Here is a 19,122-nt window from a genome sequence, read left to right as displayed (position 1 = left end):
GCATGCCTGTAATCCCAAGTACTCCAGAGGCTGAGGCACAAGAATCGCTTGAACCTGGAAGGTGGAGGCTCCAGTGAGCCAAGATCTCACACCATTGCACTCCAGCCTGGACAACAGAGCGAGACTCTGTCTCAAAAAATACATGTATTAGCTGGGTGTGGTGGCACACACCTATGGTCCCAGCTACTTGGGAGGCTGAGGTGGGGTGATCACTTGAGCCCAGGAGGTCAAGGCTGCAGTGAGCCACGTTCATGTCACTGCACTCCAGCCTGGGTGACAGAGTAAGATCCTGTCTCAAAAAAAAAAAAAAAAGACAAGATTGCTCCCTTATAGACCTTACATGATCCCAGAAGGACAGGAGGCACAGTTGATAAATAAATAAATAAACAAAATAATTATAGACTATGGTGTGTTCTATGGGAGATACAGAGGGCAAATAGAGAATGCAGTGTCAGGGATGGTGAGAAGTGCTTTAGAGGATGTGATCAGAGAAGACCTTTCTGAAATAATATCTGAACTTATATCTTAATAATAGGCATGGGCAAAGGACAGGATGAACTAAATCACAAAAGAACTGCAAACAGCTGATGAACATAATGAAAAAAATTCTACCTTTTCATCAGAGAAATAAGAATAAAACAATAGAATATCTAATTGGGGTAGAAGAAAATACAACAGAACATCCAGAGCACTGGAAAATTGCATTTTAATGTTCATCTTATGATTACTAAATTTTCCTGTATAAATATGCATTATTCTTATAGAAATTTAAAATAATTTTTAAGTTGACAATATTAATCATGTTAAAGACAATTTCTAAAACAAAGTCCAACATTTGAGTGTCTCCTGCATGCCAGGCACTGTTTGAGGCACTGAGGGAGACAGATAAAGCCTCTAACCTCGTGTTCTAATGTGAGATGAGACAGATAGTAATAGACTGATAAATAAATAAATATGATAATTTTAGACAGTACAAAAGGCTATGAGGATAATGAAACAGGATTAGAGGTGACCCGGAGGTGGAAGAGGATCTATTCTAGACATGGGGTCAGGGAAGGCTTTCTAAATGCAATGTGTGATCTGAGACTTGAATGATGTAAAGGAGCCAGCCACGTGAAGATCTGGGAGAGCACATTCCAGGCAGAGCCAGCAAGTGAAGCAGGTCAGGAAGCCGAAACAAGCGCGATTAGCTTTAACCTATCACAGAAAGACCAGTGTAGCTGGGACTTTGAGAAATGGAGTACATGGTACAAGATCAGGTTGGAGACATAGGCGAGGCCAGCTCAAATGGAGCCCAACCGGTCATGCAAAGGACTTTGGACTTTAATTGAAATGGAAATTTATTAGAGGGTTTGGAGCAAGGCAGTGAAATAATGTTTTGTTTGGATTAATATTAATAATATGATCTTATTTTTTTTTTTATGTAGAAGAGGGGCAACCTATCCTAGTGGTAAAGACCTCAGCTCTTTTCAGCATGTTACTTCACCTGTCTCTGCTTCAGTTTCCCCATCAGTGAAATAAGTATAATGATAGTACCTACCACCTAAGGTTGGTACGAGGATTAAAATAATAGCAAATCAGTAAAAGCCGGGTGTGGTGGCTCATGCCTATAATCCCAGCAACTTGGGAGGCTGAGGCGGGTGAGTCACTTGAGGCTAGCACTTCAGGACCAGTCTGGGCAATACAGCAAGACCCCATCTCTACAAAAAAAAAATTTAATTAGCCAGGTTTGGTGGGACATGCCCATAGTCCTAGCTACTGGGGAGACTGAGGCAGGAAGATTCCTTGAGCTCAGGAGTTTGAGGCTGCAATGAGCTATGATTATGCCACTGAACTCCAGCCTGGGTGACAAAGCGAGACCCTGTCTCTAAAATAAATTAGTAGACCATAGGACATAGTTAACACTATATAATATTAGTTTGATAAATAACTAGATACTTAAATAGTAGTTAATTTGGGAGAAGTGGGATTATGGAAGTAGAATGTTTGGGAACTTTGCTTTTGCCTTACATCCTTCTCATTGGACTTTTTGAAAAATGTATTTAGGCATGTATTACTCTTGTAATTTAAAAAAATTAGTTTAAGGAAAAAATCTTGAGGATGATTTCAAGTTTGCAGTTCAAAAATAAAGTCACACTTCAACCTCAATGTTTGATGCTTGTTTTGTTTTGTTTAGAGGAAGAAGACCCTAAAAATATAGTGGTATATTTCTTAGAGTTTTCTACTCAGTATAATACATAACTTGCCACTCTTTTTTACATAGATGTATTTAGGGATTTGGGATAATCTACCAGGTGTTGTGAAATGTCAAATGGAACAAGCGCTTCATCTTGATTTTGGAACTGAATTGGAACCAAGAAAAGAAATAGTACTATTTGATAAGCCAACTAGAGGAACTACTGTACAGAAATTTAAAGAAATGGTCTATAGTCTCTTTAAGGTAAGTATATCCATCCACATGTTGCTAGTGTGAAGTGGGACTCTTCAGAGGAATTGGCAGGACCTCATCCTAAGCTATTCAAGTTTTGATATTCTTTGACCTCTATCAGGTACTCCATCCTGAGGAAATAATTATAAGAGGCCGGGCATGGTGGCTCACGCCTGTTATCCCAACACTTTGGGAGGCCATGGCAAGAGGATCACTTGAGCCCAGGAGTTCAAGTCCAGCCTGGGCAACATATTAAGACCTCAGCTATATATATGTATATATATATATATATATATATAAGCCAGGAATGGTGGCATGTGCCTGTAGTCCTAACTACTTTGAGAGGCTGAGGTGCGAGGATTGCTTGAGCCTGGGAGGTCAAGGTTGCAGTGAGCCAAGATCTCACCACTGCACTCCAGCCTGGGTGACAAAGTAAGACCCTGTTTCAAAAAAAAAAAAAGAAAAGAAATCTGTAATGGACTTTAACATTATTTATGATAGCTAAAACTGTCCAGATATGAGGAGGGAGTTCATTAATCAGAGTGCTGTACAGTTTGACATGAAAATTAATTCAAAAAAGGTGAAATAAAATTAGTATACTCAGAATTGTGGTTATTAGAGGCTGGGAAGGGTACAGAGGAGAGGAGGAGAGGTTGGTTAACAGATTCAAAATTACAGCTAGATAGGCAGAGTAAGTTCTAGTGTTCTATAGCACTATACGGTAAAGAGATTAATAATTTTTGTTTATTTTCAAAAAACTAAAAGGATTGTGAATGTTCACAACACAATGATAAATGTTTGAGACATAAATATGCTAATTACCTTGATTTGATCATTACACATTATATGTGTGTATTGAAATATCACTCTGTATCCCATGAATTTTTTTTCTGTGTTCCCAGGCACAATACAGATAAGGCACAGGGCCTAGGCTGAGGTGCACATGGGAGTTTACCTCCTTATTCTATACAGTCAGTGGAAGAACCCAGCTTGGGATAGCACCAGAAGGCCTGGGTTTTTTTTGTTTTGTTTTGTTTTCTGCCTTTTTTTAAGACGGTTTTTTGTTTGTTTTGGTTTGGTTTTGGTTTTGGTTTTTTGGCAAGGTCTTGCTCTCGTGCCCAAGCTGGAGTGTGCAAGTGGCATGATCTTGGCTCATTGCAGCCTCAGCCTCCAGGGTTTAAGCCATCCTCCTGCCTCAGCCCCCCAAGTAGCTGGGATCACAGGCGGTGCACCACTACACCTGGCTAAGGTTTTTTTTTTTTCAGATGGAGTCTCGCTCTGTTGCCCAGGCTGGAGTGCAATGGCATGGTCTCGGCTCACTGCAACCTTGCCTCCCAGATTCAAGCAATTCTCCTGCTTCAGCCTCCCAAGCAGCTGGGATTACAGGCACCCACCACCACACTCGGCTAATTTTTGTATTTTTAGTAGAGATGGGATTTCACTCCCATTTTTAGTAGAGATGGGATTTTGGCGAGGCTGGTCTCGAATTCTGACCTCGTGGTGATCCACCCGCCTCAGCCTCCCAAAGTGCTGGGATTACAGGCATGAGTCACCGCACCCAGCATTTTTTTTTTTTTTTTAAGCAGAGCCAGGGTTTCACCATGTTGCCCAGGCTGGTCTAGAACTCCTGAGCTCAAGCTATCTGCCCACCTTGGCGTCCCAAAGTGCTGGAATTACAGGCTTGAGCAGTTGCACCCATCAGTACCCCATAAATTTATAGTTATTACATATCACTAAAACTAATGGGGAAAAAAGCATAGCAGTTCCTCCCATGCAAAAAAAATAGTACTCTGCAAATTTTTTTTTAAATCTAGAGAACGACTAATATAAAGATTAAATAGAAATATAAGAAAGTTTTGGGAAAAATATTTATTTTCATTGCTCTTTTATTTTCACTCAAATTTTTTATTTGGTCATTTTACATGAATTTCAGACTATTTTATCCCAGAGAAACAGGGAAATACTTTTTAACCTTCATTATTATAATACTACTACTTGAACAAAATAATTATTAATGTGATAAAGACAAAATAGGATACAATAATTAGGCCAGGCATGGTGGCTCATGCCTGTAATCCCAGCACTTTGGGAGGCTGAGGTAGGAGGATCACCTGAGCCCAGGAGTTTGAGACCAGCCTGCACAACGTAGCGAGACCCCCATCTCTAAACAAGAGAAAATGATTTTTAGTTGACCCTTATTATAACTTTGATGTAAGTACATTACAGTACAATTTTTCAAGTCCACATATGAGGGGGTGGTTTTTTAATGTATGAATGAGGAATAATTACTTTGTTGGTTAACTATCTGAAGGGCCTGAAGGGGACAGGGGAGTTAGAGTGGCCATTTCCTAAGAAACAGATAAGTATTTTACAGTGGGTTTTACTGCAGTTACATAAAGCATGGTTCTAGTTCACTTAGGAAGCATCATAAATATTTGGAGATATAATACATTAAGTTCTTTTATGGAAATTCAGTACCATTATTTCTAGCATGGTTAATAGTGCCCATAAAGGAACTCAGTATGTTGCATGGGAGTTATTTTTCATTCCTTCTGTATAATTAGCCAAATTCTTGACAGGCAAAATTGGGTGACCAAGGAAACCTCTCTGAACTGGTTAATCTCATCTTGACGGTGGCTGATGGAGACAAAGATGGCCAGGTTTCCTTGGGAGAAGCAAAATCAGCATGGGCACTTCTTCAACTCAATGAATTTCTTCTCATGGTGATACTTCAAGATAAAGAACATACCCCTAAATTAATGGGATTCTGTGGTGACCTGTATGTGATGGAAAGTGTTGAATATACCTCTCTTTATGGAATAAGCCTTCCTTGGGTCATTGAACTTTTTATTCCATCTGGATTCAGAAGAAGCATGGATCAGCTGTTCACACCATCATGGCCAAGAAAGGCAAAAATAGCCATAGGACTTCTAGAATTTGTGGAAGATGTTTTCCATGGCCCCTATGGAAATTTCCTCATGTGCGATACTAGTGCCAAAAACCTAGGATATAATGATAAGTATGATTTGAAAATGGTGGATATGAGAAAAATTGTGCCAGAGACAAACCTGAAAGAACTTATTAAGGATCGTCACTGTGAGTCTGATTTGGACTGTGTCTATGGCACAGATTGTAGAACTAGCTGTGATCAGAGTACAATGAAGTGTACTTCAGAAGTGATACAACCAAACTTGGCAAAAGCCTGTCAGTTACTCAAAGACTACCTACTGCGTGGTGCTCCAAGTGAAATTCGTGAAGAATTAGAAAAGCAGCTTTATTCTTGTATTGCTCTCAAAGTCACAGCAAATCAAATGGAAATGGAACATTCTTTGATACTGAATAACCTAAAAACATTATTGTGGAAGAAAATTTCCTACACTAATGACTCTTAGTTCATTTGGACATAGTTACAATTTTAAGAAACTTGCCACTTTTAAAGAACAATTTTGAGCATTAAAAAAAATGGCTTCAGATTCCTGCCAGTTACACAAAACTCCTTCCCCCAGGCCTGAGAAGCCACCAGTATGTGATTACTGAAGTAATGGCAGGTGTAAGATCAACAGGTCCCCAAGATGTCATTCCTGCCCTTTTAGAAGCCCTGTTACATCTCCGAAGTATGTTCATTATTTAACTATTTTGACTGACTTTAAAAACCAATGCTGTGAAAAGCCTCATTCCATAAACATCAACAGTGAGTCATCTGTAGATTTACCTTAGCCAAAATACCAATGCTGGAAACATTGTGTTTGCATTGAAGCTGCTGTTCAACAAGAAAATTTATAAATTTACTAATGTCTTAGCATTGTAAAGTTTGCACATTAACAGAAATTAAGACTGCAAAGCAGGTTAAACTTGCTCCTTTATAAACAGATGTTGGGTTAATAGCATGGTTTATTCTATTAAAGACTTATACAGCCATTTTTAACCTCATTCAGCCATCAGCTGTTATGTGTAGCTTCACAATGTTTCAAGTGGCTTACTTCAAGAAATCTTATACTTGACAATACACCAATTTTATTGACTGAAAATGGATGAACTTTCCTAAAGATTCAAAGGGCCCATCTTAGTATCACACAGCTGACTTGAGCCCTTCAAAACTGACATCTTAAGGCCCAATCAAGATCCATATATCCTGACATTGATCTTTGTGCAAGTGGGACTGTAAGTGCAAGACTAAAATAAATTATAGCAGACTTTTTAGAATAACTTTCCATTTTCCAACAGTATATATCCTATGGGCCAAAGGGCTATTTCTTAAAGAGGCATGTAAATGTATTCATCTAATGTTTTTTTTCCCCCACGTAAACTTGATATTCAAGGTTTAATATTTGCTCCTTTCATATTTTCACACGTATACTCAGATTTGGCATGTACCTTTCAACATCTCCATAAAATTAAACACCTTTTGGAGAAAAGATCCAGTATTTTCTGCTCAAAGGTTTCACCTATTAAAGTGGGTATGTTAAAAATCTATGTGACCTCCACTGGACAGCTTTCTCTCGAAACTTTCCTTCAACGCCATGGATTAGCACCAGTTTTGTTTACTTTAAGGTACTTTTCCCATTAATCATCTGGTTATAATAAATGGATGGAAGAAATATTTCCCAGTGATGGCTGGTCTGTTGCTTGCCAGATTTTTAGGAAGAGCTGTTCATCATACAACATAAGGGATAATGACTCCTGTCAGGTAAAACAGAAGCCCAAGAAATAACTTTTCTTAAAAAGTTACACTTATTTTCTTGGAGGAAAAAACCTGTCAACTCCTTTGCTTTTATAAAATGTTTCAGGATATTTCCTATAAGGTTCGTAAGAATAAGAGCTTAACACAGAAGTAGTTTCTGTCTGTACGTTTATTGTCTGTATCTGAAAAAATCATCATATTGTTTGGTTTAGCTCTCAGCAGCCCGCTCCTGAGCTCTGAGGAAGCTTGCCTTCTTTTGAGCTACCCGATCCTTCTTCTGAGCGAGAGACATTTTGGGCCGGTTCCACCTACAAAAGATAGGAATATATATTTTTTAAACCATAACTGAAGAGAATAGAGAATAATTTAAAATTTTAATTTTAATAAAATTTATTTTAAGAGAATATTTAAGACTTTGCAATCAGAAGGAGGCTAAAAGTTCAAATACATTTACTTATGTATGATCTTAAGCTAACTTTCCCAAACCCCAACTTCTATAATGTCCTACTACCACAGGGTCAAAAGTCAAATAGAAGACATGTTAGATCCAGCAATCCCACTTCTAGGTATTTGCCCAAATGTTTTGAAATCAGTTTGTCCAAGAGAGTGGCACTCCCATGTTCATTGCAGCACTATATATTAATAACAGATAAATGGATAAAGGAAATGTGGTATACATATACATAATGGAATATTACTTAGTCTTTAAAAAAGATGGAAATTGTCATTTGCAACATGAATGGAAGTGGAGAATATTGTGCTCACTGAAGTAAGCCAGGCACAAAAAGACAAATACTTCATATTCATATAGAATCTAAAACAATGTAACTCACAGAAGCAGAGAGAAGAATGGTGGTTACAGAGGTTGGTGGGGGTGGTGGGTGCAAAGAATGGGCAGATAGTCAAGTATAAAACCTCCAACTGGAGGAATATGTTTTTTTTTTAGTTCAATTGCACAGCATGATGAATACAGAGTATTGTACGCTTCACAATTAAGAGAATAAATTTCAAATGTTCTTGCCACAAAGTGTTAAGTATTTGAGGTGAATGTTAAATACACTGATTACTACACATTGTATTTGTAGGCCATTACATCACTTTATGCTTACATGTTCATCAAGTATTACTTTCTATTCCATTTAAAGATCAAAACATGAAAGAGCAACAAAAAGCAACTTTTTTGTCAGCCAATAAAAATGCAGTAACCAGTACTTAGACTGTACTAGGATAGAAAGCCACCTCAGTAGTGTCTGAGGCTAACACATTTCTATCACCACAGTTACTTTTGCAAACCTGGTTCCCTTCGCTTCTGCCACATCATGCAGAGCTAGTGATCGAGTTTGCACAATTACACCAAGTCTGCCCCACGTGGGAACCACTCCTAACCCGTTTTCTTGAAAAGACAAAAAAAAAAAAAAAAAAAAAGACGTACCTCTTCTTTTTAACTTCTTTCTTGGGCTTCTTTTCATAGACTGGATTCTCTCGTATAGCAGCATGGGCTTTCTTATACATCTCCTCCATCTGAAACAAAGGAAAGCAAACAGTACTTGGTTTCATTTCATATGCCCTACTATATTAATGCAACCATAACTTATTTTGTCCTTCTAAGTCAGATTCTCAAAAGGAACTAAACTAAATCAATGTTGGTAAACACTTTAACTTCTAACAAATTCCCAATTTTTGCCTTATGCAATGTGAATTATCGCTATTCATACAACTCCATCTTAAGAAAAAAAAAATCAGGTCAGGTGTGGTGGTTCATGCCTGTAATCTCAAGCACTTTGGGAGTCTGAAGTGGGAGGATCACTTGAGCCCAGGAGTTTGAGACCAGCTAAGGCAACATAGTGAGACCTGTCTCCAAAAAAAACTAATTAGCCAAGTGGCAATTATTAATGGTGGCATGCACCTGTAGTCCCAGCTGCAGAACTACACTTGAGTCCAGGAAGTCAAGGCTGCAGTGGCACAATCACAGCTCACTGGACCCCAGCCTAGGTGACAGAATCAGACCTCATCTCTACCAAAAACTAAAAAAAAAAAAAAAAAAAAGAAAAATTAGCAGGGCATGGTGATGCACACCTGTAACCCCAGCTACCTCAGAAGCCTGAGGTGGGAGGATTGCTTGAGCCCAGAAGTTTGAAGTTGCAATGAGCTATAATTGTGCCATTGCACCCCAACCTGGGCAACAGAACAAAACAAGATCCTGCCTCAAAAAAAAATAAATAAATAAAATAAGAAAAAGAAAAATTTGCATGTACTTCTGAGAAATTCAGCCACACTTCTTGAGTCACTCTAAATCAAATTTTTGTCGGCAGAAATACTGCGCTTCTCATTTAAAAATGCTGTCTGGCCTAGATTCTTTCATTCAAGAACAAGTGCCAAAAGTATCAGTTAAGATGATGAATGTATGTGACCAAGAGTCACAACACTGACACAGCTTAACTGCGACCAAGGACTGGATACAGGCCAACAAGCAAATTCATCTGTCATCCCACAATCCCTAGGCTTTTGTTTTCCATCTTCATTTCACAGGCCTTTAAAGTAATTCCCAGCATTAAGTACCAAGGACATCTTCTGTCTTTCACTACTACCAATCCCTAGTATCTGGTGGTAATATAAGGCCTCCAGAACCAGAAAAGACGTCAGAAATTTTCCTGAAAAGCCAACCGATCAGGTATGTTATTGGGCAATTTTTTGGTTTGTTTTTTGACACAAAGTCTTGCTGTTGCTCAGGCTGGAGTGCAGTAGCGCAATCCCAGCTCAGTGCAACCTCCACCTCCAGGATTCCAGCAATTCTTCTGCCTCAGCCTCCTGAGTCACTGGGATTACAGGAGTGAGCCACCATGCCCAGCTACTTTTTGTATTTTTAGCAGAGACAGGGTTTCACCATATTGACAAGGCTGGTCTCGAACTCCTGACCTCAGGTGATCTGCCTGCCTCGGCCTCCCAATTCCAGGGATTACAGGAGTGAGCTACCATGCCCTGCCAGAGCAATTTTGTTCTAAAACTCACTGGAAAAAAAAAAAAAAGCTGCAACTCTCTGAATACCTAATAATTATAGCCCACTACAGACTATGTCACAGTAATCCAGGTCTCTAAAATTATTCATTCAATGTGGAGATGTGATTACTACATGTATTTGCATAAAGGTTATTAGTAAAGGAAAATAATGCAAAAATGCTCACTGCATTTGAAACCTCAACTACCTATACCCATTTTGAAAGTTAATTTCTCTACCTCTTCTAGCACTCTACTATAGCTGTTCACTAACAAATAACAAATCCATTTGATGACTTCATATATAGTCATTCAACAAATCTAAGTAACCCAGTTCCTTCCAAGACGTCAGACAAGTAGACATGTAGATAATGCCATGAATCAGGTAAAGACCACTTCCTGTTGGAGACACATCAGATGTCTGCATAGGATTTCAGCAGGCACACTGAAGGATAGAGGCCACTGTAGATAAAATTAATGAGCCAGCTAGAAAAATACATTAGCCAAAAAGTAGTCTAGCTGAAGGCAGGCATGTATACAGGAAAACATTAGGAAGTAAACATCTGAAAGCACAAACTGTGAGTCTGAAAGTTCTGAGCAAGTATGACGTGACTACATCAAGATATAGGTTAGGAAGTAAATTTTGCAGGACTAATAGAATCATAATCTAAAAGTAAATGACCTCTTTTCTTTACCAGGATGAAGTCGTAAGTAACAAAGAAATCTAACGCACTAAAAATTAAAGTGCACCTACATTACTGATAAAAAACTACTCTTCTTTTCCTAACTGAGAACTCAAGCTATGTGTTTATTCAGCCTTTACACTGTGTCCAAAGCACAGAAATAACAGAAAGTGATCATTTCCCAACTACAACTCTGCTTTTATCCAAAATAGAAGCTACTACACACTAACAAAAAAGAACTTGGGTCAGGCACAATGGCTCTCATCTGTAAGCCCAGCACTTTGGGAGTCGTTCTTGCATATATGACTCCCCTCATTTCTACATCATCATGCAGACCCGGTGATCAAATCTCTTTTCCTGTGTACATGTCTGAGATAATTGGAAAGCCCAGAATATAGCACACATATGCTACGAAGAGCTTCCCTCCCAGATGGTACCAAATAAGTGAAGTTTATTATCTAACACCTATCAAACAAAGCAGATTACAAGAATGATTACAGGAATGACATCTACAAATATGTAACAGCCAAAGCATAAAAGGTAGCCAAATCTTCAGATACTTGAAGTCTCCCACACTTGAGCATCTAAAAGATTACTAAAAGAATGTTGACACGTCTAGCTCAGTACTACCCTGAAACATACCTATATAACAATGTTACCTGCCCCCAAAACAAGCAATAAACCTATTTCTATAAATTAACCAATATAGACATTTTTAGGTAAATGTTTTACCATGTCTGGAGTTACACTGTTCTTTATGTATTGAGAGAACTGTTTCTTGTAAGCATCTTCATCTTCTTCCATTAAGTAGCGCATATAATCTGCAACATTCTGGCCCATGATGTGCTTCCGGTGTACTTCTGCATTAAATTCCTTGCTTTCAGAATCATAACCAGGGAATCGTTTGGTACTAAAATAAAGTTATTCATATTTTAGTATAGACTCACTTAACTTAGTTTACTAGTAAGAATTTACTTCAGTAGCTGCCATCAGTCCCGTCTTGAAACAGTTATCGCATCATATGCAACCAAAGGACCAACTACTGACTGCTCAGTTAGTGGGATATCATCATTCAGCAGCTCATCTCTGAATTCCTGGACAGAAAAGAAATTCATGCTACAAACACCTTTAAAAGCCATTACCAAGGCTTTCTACCACTGCAAAATTAGTTATCCAGCACATTAGCACAGGAAGGAGTTTCAAAACTTCTACTCTAAATCCTTTCATTTTCAGTGGGTACATGGGAATAAGTGATTTGTCCAAGATCACAGTTAATGAAATTGTCAAGTGAGAATGCTCTTGGTGTACTTGCAACTAACTCCCCCCACCCACCTCCACATCATAAAAGCAAAATTTCAGTTAGGTTGTATTTTAGGCTTACCAAAAATTACTATTTCTTGGTTAAATCACCAAATACTAAAATATTCCTAAGAAGTTAATAAATCGGCCGGGCGCGGTGGCTCAAGCCTGTAATCCCAGCACTTTGGGAGGCCGAGACGGGTGGATCACGAGGTCAGGAGATCGAGACCATCCTGGCTAACACGGTGAAACCCCGTCTCTACTAAAAATACAAAAAACTAGCCGGGCAAGGTGGCGGGCGCCTGTAGTCCCAGCTACCCGGGAGGCTGAGGCAGGAGAATGGCGTGAACCTGGGAGGGGGAGCTTGCAGTGAGCTGAGGTCTGGCCACTGCACTCCAGCCTGGGCGACAGAGCGAGACTCTGTCTCAAAAAAAAAAAAAAAAAAAAAAAGAAGTTAATAAATCAAGATGCATAGACTCAACAATAAAAAATACAAATTAACCTACTTAACTTCCCAAAATGGCCTACAATCTTATTCCTAGTTGCAGGTTTAGAAATCTCTCATAAGCCTTTTCCTCAAACTCCTTATAAAATTCTAGGATCCACCTTTTTGCATAATTCAGCAAATCATTTTTATTCTGATTGAAAAAAGAAAGTACATGGAGAAAAAGGATGGAGTTGCTCATTGCTAATAAAAATTAAGTCATATGCAAAAGGTAGTGGTTTCAATCCCATCTCTTTAACTGGCCCGAAAAACTTGGACAAATAACTCTGAGCCTCTGACTCTTAATTTATAAAATGGGCTATAATTCCTTCCTGTCCTACCAGGTTTCTCCTGCATGGTACCTAGGCATACAGGAGGCATTCAATGATAGCTACTTTAATTCAGTTATCTCCACAACCCAACTAGTTAAAAACAGGGAAGTACCAGAATCCAGGCACCAAGATCTTAAATAGTATTCTTACCTGTGAGGGATAGACAAGCCTCCATCCACAGCTCCCTTCAGGGCGCCAAAAACTTTATTGCCAGTGGTAGTTCTGGCAAGGCCTGCATCCAAATAGCAGGTAAAGGCACCTGGCTGACCATCAATGCTTTCCACATTGTATTCATCGCCAGTCACCTCCACTTGGCCTTCATAGATCTTATCCATGCCAAACCTATTGAGAAGCTATTAAAGAAACCAATGTAAATGCTGGTTTGAATTATTCAAGCTGTTCTAAAATTAAAATAGCTTATGTCATAACCGTAAGGACCACTGACATCTGGAAAAGAAAATTTCCTTCCACACCCACCCCTTTCACCAGATCCCCTTGGTCATGAATTTTTAAATGCTATAAAAAAAAAAAAACTTAAAACATTCAATTTCACCTGAAACAATTTTGTTTTATGACTTCTGCATCTTTGCTACATGTCCACACTTGACTTATGCAGCAATCAATGAAAATGTATAAATTTGATTCTTACACTTACTCAGGGAGGTTATCTCCACATCCAGTGTATTTGTTTAGAATAATTCATCAACTAAATATTTTGATGCCATAACATGTAGTTTAACTTAATCTGGAGTAAAATTTTAAGGGTAGAATCCTGGACAAAAGGAGCATCTTTCGTGGCTCTATTCTCCAACTACATTATGTTACCCTGAGCCATTCCTCTGCTGGTACACAGTCACCTAGGTACGGTTCCACAAGTAGTGCCTTTAAACCAAATCATTCAAACGTTGTTTATAACCAATGATGTGAGTTGTGTCATCAACCTTGATGCACATGCTTAACAATTCCATTGCAAAACCAGGTCAAAAACTGAGATAATAAAAATAAGGCAAAATCCCATCTTCATCTGCTAGCAAAATAGAGCATATACAGCAAATACTGCCAACCAGATGGAAAAATGTTTACAACAAAAATGAGTCTTCCCATCAATGACCACTCTCCAAAACACTAAGATTCTCTCTTTTTTTTTTTCTGAGACGGAGTTTTGCTCTTGTTGCCCAGGCTGGAGTGCGTGATCTCAGCTCACTGCAACCTTTGCCTTCTGGGTTCAAGTGATTCTCCTGCCTCAGCCTCCCAAGTAGTTGGGACTACCAGCACACACACCATCATGCCCAGCTATTTTTTTTTTTTTCTATTTTTTTTTTTTTAGTAGAGACAGGGCTTCACCATGCTGGCCAGGCTAGTCAAACTCCTAACCTCAAGTGACCCACCATTCTCGGCCTCCCAAAGTGCTGGGATTATAGGCTTGAGCCACCACGCCCAGCCAAGATTCTCCAGTTTTAATGTGCATATAAATCACTTGGTACATACTATCAACATACATATTCCAGAGGGTCTAGAGTGGCGTTCCCACGAGTCTGCATTTTTAATGTTTGCCAACATCCAGAATGTATACCTAAGTAGCAAGGGTCTTCATTGTCCAATTAAGTAGTCACTAGCTACAAGTAGATTTTCTTTTTTTTTTTTTTTGAGACGGAGTCTCGCTCTGTTGCCCAGGCTGCAGTGGCCAGATCTCAGCTCACTGCAAGCTCCGCCTCCCGGGTTCCCGCTATTCTCCTGCCTCAGCCTCCTGAGTAGCTGGGACTACAGGCGCCCACCACCATGCCGGGCTAGTTTTTTTGTATTTTTTTAGTAGAGATGGGGTTTCACAGTGTTAGCCAGGATGGCCTCCATCTCCTGACCTCGTGATCCGCCCATCTCGGCCTCCCAAAGTGCTGGGATTACAAGCTTGAGCCACCGCGCCCAGCCAAGTAGATTTTCAAATAAAAGTTTACATACTGCTGGAACTCAACAGCCATAGGTTGCTAGTGGCAAAACCACTGGACAGCAAATTACAGATTTGTGTCATTGCAGAAAAGTTTATTGGAAAGAGCTGACCTAGATAGATACATAAACAGGGCAGAAAACTGGAAGCAGGCACTCTCCTCAAGCACAACTGAAGCTATCTTATCCATTTACAAACATCTTACAGAAAACACTCCAAGCAATGAGCTGCAAACTACATCAATTAAAGTCATCTTGTACATACCCTGCGGGCCAGCAGCAGGCCAGTACAATATGCTGCAGCATAATTTGTCAGGCCAACCTTCACACCATATTTTGGCAGTTCGTGTGCATATGCTGCGCAGACTATCATATCCCCCTCTATACGGGCATAAGCAATCTATAGTAAGAGAAAAACGAGGTTAGTAATCTGTTGCTTTCACTGTCTCATTACATCTTAATGATTTCTTTTCAAAGGAATAAAAAAAAAACATTGATGGACATAGATGTGCATCACTTAAAATGCTTAAGACTCTTAGCTGGGTTACTAGTAAATTAGAGGTACTTAAAAAGTCAAAGAGGAATATCCAAATATTTCAATCATCTTTTGAACTAAACATAACTAAATTCAGCGAAGTCTCAGGAACCTAATGTTTAGTTATCTGAACTTGGGTACGCAGGAAGACAGTGCCTTCACAATCAACAAATTATTTGACCAGAACACAAGTGTGCCTACCTGCTACAAAATATCAATAAATCTTAACTCTCAGAATTTCTCCTAGTTGTAAAAGCCCAGGATTCTAGCTTTCAGAGTCCAGTGAGAGTGCTCTTGGTACAAGAGCAAACTGATACTTCCTAAAGGTCTTTCATGTGGGAGCCACCTTTGTATATTTTATTAAAACCTATTTCAAAGAATAAGCAGAACAAGCTTAAAGCCCTGTTTAACTCGCAACTACCTCTTCAGTGGTTAAGTGGCATACAAGGCCATATAGGAAAAATAAGGACAAACCCTATCCTTCTACTGGAACTGGGATGGGCAAGAACTTCTTACTTGCTTCTAATCTCCCCATCCCACACACATAAAATAAATCAGTCTCTTGCTCTGTAGCCTAGGTTGGAGGGCAGTGGTGTGATCTCACTTCACTGCAGCCTCAACCTCGGGGCTCAACCAACCCTTCCACTGAGTAGCTGGGACTACAGGTGCGCCCCACCATGCCCAGCTAATTTTCTTACATTTTTTGTGAAGACAAACTCTCACTATATTGCCCAGGCTGGTCTCAAACTCCTGGGCTCAAGCAATCTTCCCAAAGTGCTGGGATTACAGGCATGAGCCACTGCGCCCAACCAAGAGCATTTTTTAAAGTACCAATTTCCCAGGCTCCAATTATAGACTTACTAAAAGGAAAAGAAATTATTCACTGAATGCTTTTGGAGGTGCTAGACAGCCCTTCTAACACACACACCATGTGCTTTGCTTCCCAAGCACAATTTCTCTAGCAGTTAAAAAAAAAAAGGGGGGGGATGTCTAGAATATAACTTACCTGACAAATGATATCTCTGTTTGTTACACGAACTATCATCCTGTATTTGGGTGTGTTGTATTTATTTTTATCCTGTATCACCAAGCGTTTCCGAGCATAGTAATCAGTTTTACCCTCTGAGAAAGAAAAAAGTAATTTTAGAAAAGATACTCCACTGCATCTGCAAAGCAGATTAATATTGTAAACACAAAAAGGTGACAGTACCTCGTCGTCTTCTAAATTTCACTTGGTATCTCTTAAAGTAGGCCTTATTCTTAACAACTTTAACAAACCCCTTAAAGAAAAAAGAATGTTATTAAAACTTTGATAATGTCTTAGCCTATGATACTTTTGACATGAATTAACCATGCAACAAAGTAACACTTGAACTTCAAGAGCAAAAACAAACTGTCACTTGCAGAATCCCATGTTTCACAAGCAACTAGGGTTAAGAATGTTTTTCCTCTACTTTCCATGTCACAGACTGATAGTTTTATAAAACACAATAAAAACGAATCATTAGAGAAATATGGAATAAAAGAAACATACAAAATGCAGATCCCAATTTATTACATTTAAAGGCATAAAATTATTGTTACATTGCTTTCAAAAGGTTTTAAACGCTCTCAATTTCCGTACTTGTTTCTTCGAGGACCAGCACCAGCAACTGTGCCAAACTTTTGCGAAGCACTGCTCTAGACAGCAGTCAGTGGCACCAAACGTCAGTCTGTTCGGAACACGCTATGTCCCACTTCGAAAATCTAGCCTCAAATAACTACTACATACCTCTCTCGCTTCCCACGTATGTTTTTCAAAAGCCTAAATTACCTGCCACAAAGCTTGACTGGGTAAGAACACATTCAGCAATAATTCCCCACTAAAACAGCACTGTTCCCCATCAGCTAAAGGAACATTTCATCCCACCCTTGGGGCCCCTACCCCAATAATTAATAATTCGTCCGGCGACGGACTCTAGAGGAAGAGGCAGGAGGCACGTATTCCACGTTAAAGGAGTTTCCGGGGCCCAGGGACACCTCCGCCTCCAAGCTCCACTGACAATTTTGGCTTAAAAGCCACTTGCTTGGCCCACCAGCACAAGCTTCCTAAAAGACTCGCCGGCTCCGACATTCTCCCGGAAAAGCCACTAAGTACTCGGTACTCGGAGCTCGAGCTGGGCCGAGGACCTGCAGCCCCGCTCCGTTCCGGCGTTCTCCAGCTAGGCTGAGGCCGACTGCTTGCGACCTCTCACGCCCGGCCGCTTACCAGCGCCCCCTCACACTAGACGGCAGTATCCCCACTCAGGCTGTCTAAACTCACCCTTCTCCCCAATCCGCAGTCCAAGTTCTCGCTACCCTTCTTCGCCAACCCCTCCCCCCAAGTTCGCGCACCGGGCGGCAGCCATTTAAGGCCACGCTGGGAGCTGCACCTCGACCTAGTCAGAGCCAGCAATCTAACGCCATCCGGCCCCTGCGACGCGCGACACGAGCCCTAGGCTGGCGTACGGGCAAGAAAAGGGAACCTCCGTGTATCTAGAGCCCCGAGACCGAGGCATCCACTCACCATCCTGCGGAACAGAGACCCGCGTCCGCAGCTCGACAGAGACCTGCAGGCCCAGCGGCGCTAGGGGTGGGGGGGAAAGGGCCACAGCCCTCGCGCAGGCGCAGTATGTAGCGCGGACAGTCACGCCAGTGACGTGTGGAAGAGAGGTGTCGGCCACAAAGCGTTTTACGTTCCGCCCCCTGCTGGCAGGAGGGTGAATGCCTGCACAAGCTCTCAAGGTTCCAACGCTCGGGGTATCTCATAGGATCCGTGCGATGAGGAGGAGCAGGGAGGATTAGTGGAGCCTTTCGCTTTCTTTGCTACAGCGTTTTTGTTTTGTTTTGTTTTGTTCATAACAAACATATTTTGCTTTTCTAAGCAGGAAAAAAAATTAAATAGGGCAAGTTTGCTTGGGAGCCCTCTTGCCTTCTCTGGGCTACTCATCCTGGTCCAAGAGTAAACTCATCCTGGCCCACCCTCCCATCTCACCCCCAGGAAGTTTTCCCTGAGATCCCCAAGCCTGGGATAGGGGCCACTCCTCTGCCTTCCTACAGCAGCTTTCTACTGGCTTCAGCCCACCACAGACTGTCAACTTTCCAAGGGTGGGCCCTGATGTCCACCTCTGACTCTCCAGCACCTAGCAGGGTAACAGCTGCTCACCATCAGAGCTGGAAGAAGGGACGGCCAACCAGGATGACAGGGTTAAGTGACTCCAAAACACTGACACTAGAATAAATCAGAATTAGGGTGCCAATTACCTCTGATTCCAACTTGTAATTATTATATAATCGGAAAAATAAACAGAGTCTACTATGGCCGATGTCAACAGAGCTCTAGAGGAGAAAACTTAAAACACTTCTCACAGGAATTGTGATTCTATTTTTGCAGGGCCACCTTTGAAAGTGTGAAGAAAGACGTATTCAATTCATATTTATAGAAAATATTTAAAAACCTTCATTTTGGTGGATTATCAAGTTATTAGCCTACCAAAAGTGCTCCATGTCTTGGTCAGGCCTTGCTTACATTGGAGGCAAAAGCATCAGGAAGGAAAGTCTGCCTGGATACAGGCCCGCTCCTAACTTTTGCATGTTTTAGGGCAAGGGTTCATGGGAAGACCCACATACCATTCATCTGAATATTTAGAAGTCATGGGCCGGGCACGGTAGCTCAGGCCAGGTGCGGTGGCTTACGCCTGTAATCCCAGCATTTGTGAGGCTGAGG

General features: G+C 40.6%; 2 protein-coding genes, 2 non-coding genes and 1 pseudogene across 5 annotated transcripts in view; 1 reads left to right on the top strand and 4 right to left on the bottom strand.

Annotated features, from left to right (window-relative positions):
• Positions 1-7,031, top strand: part of DIPK1A (divergent protein kinase domain 1A) — a 125,830-nt gene extending 118,799 nt beyond the window's left edge. Inside the window, exons 4-5 of the mRNA XM_030936754.1 lie at positions 2,264-2,440; positions 5,008-7,031. Coding sequence (XP_030792614.1) covers positions 2,264-2,440; positions 5,008-5,820 — 990 coding nt within the window. The 3' untranslated portion in view covers positions 5,821-7,031. The remainder of the gene's footprint in view (positions 1-2,263; positions 2,441-5,007) is intronic.
• Positions 3,317-3,439, bottom strand: LOC115899452 (annotated as a pseudogene).
• A 229-nt stretch (positions 7,032-7,260) lies between the features above and the next one.
• Positions 7,261-18,048, bottom strand: RPL5 (ribosomal protein L5). Of its 2 annotated transcripts, none has more exons than XM_010385108.2 (8): positions 17,923-18,048; positions 16,588-16,657; positions 16,384-16,499; positions 15,108-15,242; positions 13,052-13,254; positions 11,519-11,696; positions 8,542-8,630; positions 7,261-7,417 (listed from the first exon to the last, which is right to left on the bottom strand). In XM_010385108.2, the coding sequence occupies exons 1-8, from the start codon at positions 17,923-17,925 to the stop codon at positions 7,318-7,320; spliced, it is 894 nt and encodes a 297-aa protein (XP_010383410.1). In that variant the 5' UTR covers positions 17,926-18,048; the 3' UTR covers positions 7,261-7,317. The 2 variants fall into 2 exon arrangements, with proteins under 2 accessions (XP_010383410.1, XP_030792615.1); XM_030936755.1 differs by having other exon boundaries at positions 8,542-8,627.
• LOC115899427 lies at positions 8,325-8,455 on the bottom strand. Its single transcript, XR_004059135.1, has one exon. It is a non-coding gene; the product is annotated as a small nucleolar RNA SNORA66 (small nucleolar RNA).
• Positions 11,769-11,863, bottom strand: LOC115899416. The gene has a single exon (XR_004059128.1). It is a non-coding gene; the product is annotated as a small nucleolar RNA SNORD21 (small nucleolar RNA).
• Positions 18,049-19,122: the final 1,074 nt, after the last annotated feature.

This window comes from Rhinopithecus roxellana, chromosome 8 (genome assembly GCF_007565055.1).
Source record: "Rhinopithecus roxellana isolate Shanxi Qingling chromosome 8, ASM756505v1, whole genome shotgun sequence".
Classification (NCBI taxonomy): Eukaryota; Metazoa; Chordata; class Mammalia; order Primates; family Cercopithecidae; genus Rhinopithecus; species Rhinopithecus roxellana.
The sequence above is the reverse complement of the archived record's forward strand: the minus strand, read 5'-3'. Positions and strand labels throughout refer to the sequence as shown.